Source organism: Lemur catta, chromosome 2 (genome assembly GCF_020740605.2).
Source record: "Lemur catta isolate mLemCat1 chromosome 2, mLemCat1.pri, whole genome shotgun sequence".
In the NCBI taxonomy this organism is placed as follows: domain Eukaryota; kingdom Metazoa; phylum Chordata; class Mammalia; order Primates; family Lemuridae; genus Lemur; species Lemur catta.
The window spans coordinates 40,152,518-40,159,587 of NC_059129.1; the positions used below are offsets into that span (position 1 = coordinate 40,152,518).

Genomic DNA, 7,070 nt, shown 5'->3' on the forward strand with positions numbered 1-7,070 from the left:
GTTGGGTTACTGAATAAAACTACCTTTAATTTGTAGTGTCATGAACAGAAATTAGAGCACCTGGTGCCAGATCCTTTATGTTATTTTGACTTCAAATTACTACTCCCTACCTTCTATAAGTGGACAACCAATACATCATTTTTGTCATTGCCTGTATCTCTTAACTTCCTTGGCACTTCCCTCCTATAGCTAAAACAAATTGAAGATAATGCCACTAATTAATGAAAGCCACCCTGAAGAGTTTATTCTACTAGGCTTTGCTGACCAACCTTGGCTACAGCTTCCTATATTTGTTATTCTTCTCATAACATACCCAATGGCTATAATGGGAAACCTCACCATCATTCTGGTGTCCAGGTTTTACTCTCGTCTTCACAGCCCCATGTACTTCTTCCTCACCAACCTCTCCCTTTTGGACATGTGTTATACTACAAGCATTGTCCCTCAGATGCTGTTTAACCTGGGAAGCTCAAAGAAGACCATCAGCTATATGGGGTGTGCAGTTCAGCTTTATTTCTTTCACATAATGGGTGGCACAGAATGTTTGCTCCTGGCCCTTATGTCCTTTGATCGCTATGTGGCCATCTGCAGACCTCTGCACTATACCCTCATCATGAATCAGCACATCTGTATCCTTTTGGTGTCCATGGTGTGGCTGAGCGGAGTGACCTATGCTGTCTCAGAGGCCACTGTTACATTACAGTGGCCACTGTGTGGTCAAAATAAACTGGATCACTTGGTGTGCGAGATTCCTGTTCTGATAAAGACCTCCTGTGGTGAAAGAGGTTCTAATGAGCTCACGCTCTCTGTGGTATGCATTTTTATGTTAGCCGTTCCACTATGCTTAATTCTTGCTTCCTATGCTAGTATTGGACATGCTGTATCTAAGATTAAATCTTCTGAGGGAAGGAAAAAGGCCTTTGGTACATGTTCCTCCCATCTCATTGTAGTGTTCTTATTTTATGGGCCAGCCATTAGCATGTACCTTCAGCCCCCCTCCTCCATTTCAAGGGACCAGCCCAAGTTCATGGCTCTATTCTATGGAGTGGTGACTCCTACACTCAACCCCTTCATCTACACCCTGAGGAATAAGGATGTAAAGGGGTCATTAAGCAACCTGGTCAGGAGCATTTTCAGTTTCAAGTGATAGTTGGGTAGATATCAAATGAAGTTATATAATAATTAGCATTGGCTCATATGAGTTTCTCTGATAACTCATTCTTGTCTCATAATCAAATCTCGTGTTACATGTTCTTGCAGAATATGTCATGTTTCTGACATTCTTCATAATCATGTTAGGCAGAGATTATACTTGGCTAATATGCACCAGTGTGGGCATTTTTGTTTTTGAAAATGTGTCAAAATAATTCTATGCTGGTTGGTATGTAATGAAATAGAAAGTGTGTTCGGTAGTAAGAAATATTAATATAAATAAATGAATTTAAGCTAATTGCTGTAAAAATAGCATGGCAACCATTCATTAATGGGACTCCTATCAGAGTCACCTGAGAAATCTTTCTTCATTCTCTGAAAGTTGTCCCAGTCTCCGTGGGCAGTGTGGCTACACCGGGCACTCAGTGTGAAGCACTCCATGCTTTAGAAGATTCATGAGTCTCATAAGCTTATCAACCTCAATTTGTGTAGATGCTTGTTCCTCCCAAAAATTCATTGTTCATTGTAATTCTTATTTAATGAATAAATGTGTGTGATTTTGTAGTTTTAACTAAAGAATTTATCTAAATATTGCAATGAATAGAATAAAGGGACAAAAAGAATGGACAAGTTTCTTAACATTCCCTTTAAATATAATAAACATGAGTCCTTGGAATCAGTGAGAGAACAAGAAAGTAATATTAATAATGAACCACAACCTGGAAACATTTCTGTGCATAAATTGGAACAGCCAGGAGCACCTTTTGAAACTGCAAGAATCAGTACAAGAAAGAAATAATTTGTATATCTGAAATAAAAAACAACTTACTTCAGCAAACAACATAAGTATCTTTTTTATTGATGTAAATTTTGAATGCAAATTATGCTCAAAATCTGTATCCTTAAAAGTTGGGAGTACACTCAAAAGTTAAAAGTTGCCCCTCCCCCTCTGCCTGCTCTTCCAGGGAAGGAAGCTCCCTGCTCCTATGTCTTGCTGGGTGGGAGGAATGTTAATTCCTCTAACTGGAGAGCTCTGTACTCAGAAGGGCCATTTGCACTCTGCTCAGTGCGACTGATGAGGCATAAACTAATTAATTCTCTGAGTGAGAGAATCCCTATCAGGTTTGTCCCAAATAGTAATGAATCATTATCAGCCAAAACCTTAACATCTGGAAAGATGGCAGAGTGGTGGTGACCTCCTGGATTCATGCTCCCAGAGAGGAAGGCATGGATCTCAGTCTGCCACAACGCTAGAGGATTGCTCCGCCACAAGAACAGCAGTGTGAATCCACGGAGAATCAGCGTGGGACACAGAGAGCAAGAAAAGACTGAGGTGAATGGGAAATCAGATCTTGAAAATCTGGAGAGTGCGGGACGGACAATAGAAAGGGGAATGTGGGACGGCTGTAACCGCCTCACCAGCTAGTGAGGGGGGTTCAGCCCCACAGGAAAGCGGCATGTTTCCCCACTGACTCCCACACCCACTCAATTAGGGATCTGCCTGAAGCTGGTGCAGAATCACCATGGGAGATGTGGGGCTCTGTGGAGAGGAGACAATAGTGGGAGGCATTTTGGACCCCGGAGCTCTGTGGGCAGACTGCAATCCGCAGGACAGGGTTCATGCTGCACTGCAGTGAAAGACACCTAGGGGATGCTGAATTGTCTCCTTTATGCGGGCAGCTGGGCTCCCTCAATCCTTGGCACCCCCGGTTCCTGCCGGACCCTGAACATTCACCCCCAGCACCAGGGACTGGCAGGTGGGCAGCCGCTATTGTCGGGTTCCAGAGCCTAGCTGCTGCGGAGTGATTGGGAACCAGGCGGCTCCATCCCCTAGACCGTGGCCCCCCACTAGGAGCCCCGCCTTTTTTTTATCGACAATTTATTTTATTTGCTTATTTCCACAATAAACATAAAATAGTTTCAGATTTCTGACTCACAATTCTATGAAACCAAATTTCCTAACTAGAGTATTTGTGTACAGTTTTGTGGGGTTTTTTTTATTTCACCTTTTCATGGGGGTACAAAAGCTTACATTGTCCGTGATCCACCAATCCCCCTGAGTCAGAGCATCAAGCATGTCCACTCTACAGAGAGTGCTCCTGGCACTCACCATGTAGTCATACCTCCACCCCTCCCCCCACCCCTCACCTCCCCAAGTCAGCGCCTTCAAGCATGACCATTCCCCAGGTGGTGTGCAACGCACTCATCATGTAGGCATACACCCATCCCCTCTCCCCACCCCGCGTTTCAGCCTGATATCCAATTGGTATCCTTCCTCAATTTGCATTTAGGTGACGATAAGGGAAACCCATTTTCTGGTGAGTACATGTGATGCTTGTTTTTCCATTCTTTGGACACTTCACTTCATATAATGGGTTCCAACTCTCTCCAGAAGAACCAAAGAGATGCCGTATCATCGTTATTTCTTATAGCTGAGCAATACTCTATGGTATACATATACCACAGTTTACTAATTCATTCGTGGATTGATGGGCACTTGGGTTGTTTCCACATGTTTGGAACTGTGAATTGTGCTGCTATAAACATTAGGGTACAGGTGTCTTTGTTATAGAATGACTTCTGTTCTTCTGGGTATATGCCCAATAATAGGATTGCTCGATCGAATGGTAGGTCTACTAGAATCTGCTTAAGGTATCTCCATAATGCTTTCCACAGGGGTTGCAATAGTTTGCAGTCCCACCAGCAGTGTATGAGTGTTCCTGTCTCTCTGCATCCACACCAACATGTGTTGTTTGGGGATTTTTTGATAAAGGCCACTCTCACCGGAGTTAAGTGGTATCTCGTTGTGGTTTTGATTTGCATTTCCCTGATGATTAGGGATGTTTAGCATTTTTTCATATGTTTTTTAGCCATTCTCATACATTCTTTTGAAAAATTTCTATTCATGTCATTTGTCCATTTTTTGATATTATTGTTTGATTTTTTCTTGCTGATTTTCCTCAGTTCTAAATAGATTCTTGTTATCAGTCTTTTATCTGATGTGTAGTATGCGAAAATTTTTTCCCATTCTGTAGGCTGTCTGTTTATTTTCGTGACTGTTTCTTTGGCTGTGCAGAAGTTTTTAATTTAATCATCTCCCATCCATTATTTTTGTTGTTGCTGCGATTGCCTTAGGGGTTTTCTTCATAAATTCTTTGCCTAGACCAATGTCTGTAAGAGTCTTTCCTACATTTTCATCTAGAATTCTAATCGTTTCTCATTTAAGGTTTAATTCTGTTATTCACTGTGATTTGATATTTGTGAGAGGTGAAATCTGTGGGTCCTGTTTTAGTCTTCTACATGTGGCTATCCAGTTTTCCCAGCACCATTTATTGAATAGGGATACTTGTCCCCAGAGTATGTTTTTGTCTATTTTGTCAAAGATTAGATGGCTATATGAGGATGGTTTTATATTTGGGTTTTCTATTCTGTTCCACTGGTCTGTGTCCCTGCCCTTGTGCCATTACCAGGCAGTTTTAAGAACCACAGCTTTGTAGTATGGTTTGAAGTCTGGCAAATCAATACCTCCCATTTTGTTTTTATTGCTTAAGATTGCTTTTGCTATACGGGGTCTTCTCTGATTCCATACAAAGTGTATAATTATTTTTTCTAAATCTGTGAAAAATGATGTTGGTAATTTAATAGGAATTGCATTGAATCTATAGATTAATTTGGGTAGTATAGACATTTTAACGATGTTAATTCTTCCAATCCATGAGCATGGTATGGATTTCCACCTATTTACGTGTTCTGCAGTTTCCTTCCTTAGTGTTTCATAGTTCTCTTTATAGAGGTCCTTTACCTCCTTAGTTAAATATATTCCTAGATATTTTATTTCTTTGTTGCTATTTTGAAAGGTATTGAGTCCTTAATTTGGTTCTCCGATTGAATGTTATTGGCATATATGAATGCCTCTGATTTGTGTGTATTGATTTTGTAACCTGAGACTTTACTGAATTCATTAATTAATTCCAGGAGTCTCTTGGTTCAGTCCTTGGGGTTTTCCAGATACAACATCATGTCATCAGCAAAGAGTGAGAGTTTGATCTCTTCTGTCCCTGTTTGGACACCCTTCATTCTGCTCTATTGTCTGAGAGCTCTCACAAGGACTTCCAATACTATGTTGAAAAGTAATGGGGACAGCCCAGTGGGCAGCCTTGTCTTCTTCCAGTTCTGAGTAGGAATTCTTTGAATTTTTCCCCATTCAGTATGATGTTGACTGTGGGTTTTTCATATACGGCTTGAATCATATTTAGGCAGGTCCCATTTATGCCTATTTTGTTAAGTGTTCTTAACATAAAAGGGTGTTGAATTTTGTCAAATCCTTTTTCTGCGTCTATTGAGAGGACAATATGGTCTTTATTTTTGCTTCTATTTATGTGGTTAATTACATTTATAGATTTTCATATGTTGAACCACCCCTGCATCTCTGGGATGAAGCCTACTTGGTCGTGATGAATTATTTTTTTAATAAGCACTTCGATACGATTTGCTAGGATTTTATTGAGAATTTTTGCATCTACATTCATGAGAGACATTGGTGTGTAGTTTTCTTTTTTTGTTGCATCCTTTCCTGGTTTTTGTATCAATGTTATATTGGCTTGGTAAAATGTGTTGGGGAGAATTCCATCCTCGATATTGAAGAATAGTTTATGTAGGATGGGCACCAGTTCATCTTTGTATGTGTGGTAAAATTCAGGTTTGAACCCCTCTGACCAGCGCTTTTCTTTTTGGGAAGGCTTTTTATTGCTGTTTCAATTTCAGTTCTTGGTATTGGTCTATTCAGGAATTCTAATTCTTCCTGATTGTGCTTGGGAACGCTGTGTGTTTCCAAAAATTTGTCCATTTCGTCCTCATTTTCCAATTTGTGTGCATAAAGATTTTTGTAATATTCATAGATGGTGTCATGTATCTTTGTGGCAACGGTTGTGATTTCTCCTTTCTTGTTCCTGATGGAAGTTATCAGAGATTTTCCTTTCTGCTCTTGGTTTGTCTAGCCAGTGGTGTGTCTATCTTATTTATCTTTTGCAAGAACCAACTATTTGTTTTATTAATTTCCCTTATGGTATTTTTGTTTTCCATTTCATTTAATTCTGATTTGATCTTAATAATTTCTCGCCTTCTGCTGGGTTTTGGGTCAGGCTGTTCTTCTTTCTCCAGCTCTTTGAGTCTATTTATTAAGTTGTCTCTTTGTAAGTGGTCTGTCTTGAAATAGGCATTTATGGAAATGAATTTTCCTCTCAGGACTGCTTTAGCTGCATCCCATAGATTTTGATAAGTTGTGTCATCATTGTCTTTTAATTCAAAGAATGTTTTGATTTCTGACTTAATTTCTTCCTTTACAAAATTGTTATTCAGGAGAAGGTTGTTTAGCTTCCATGACTTTGAGTAGGAATGAGAGTTCCTGCTAGGGTTCATTATTACTTTTATTCTGCTCTGATCTGAGAAGATGCATGGTATGATTTCTATTTTTTTAAATTTTTTAAGACATGCTTTATGTCCTAGGATATGGTCAGTCTTAGAGAATGTCCAGTGAGCTGATGAGAAGAATGTTTATTCAGTGGATTTTGGGTAGAATGTCCTGTAGATGTCACCCAAGTCCATTTGTTCTAGCATTCTGTTTAAGTATACTACCTCTTTGCTTATTTTCTGCTTGGAGGATCTGTTTTGTGCTGTCAGTATGGTGTTAAAGTCTCCAACTATTAAAGTGTTGTTGTCTATCATTTGGTTTAGATCAAGTAGGGTTTCCTTTATGAATCTGGGTGCGCCTAGGTTGGGTGCATATATATTATGTATGGTTATGTCTTCTTGTTGAATTTTGCCTTTCACCAGTATGTAGTAACCATCTTTGTCTTTTATTACTTTTGTTGGTTTAAAGAGTAAGTTATTGGAAATTAAAACTGCCACACCAGCTTTCT

At 39.7% G+C, this 7,070-nt stretch overlaps 1 protein-coding gene across 1 annotated transcript; it reads left to right on the forward strand.

Annotated features, from left to right (window-relative positions):
- The first annotated feature begins 208 nt into the window (after positions 1-208).
- LOC123632801 (olfactory receptor 2B6-like) lies at positions 209-1,147 on the forward strand. The gene has a single exon (XM_045543471.1). It carries the CDS (start codon positions 209-211, stop codon positions 1,145-1,147), a length of 939 nt encoding a protein of 312 aa, XP_045399427.1.
- The last annotated feature ends 5,923 nt before the right edge of the window (positions 1,148-7,070 follow it).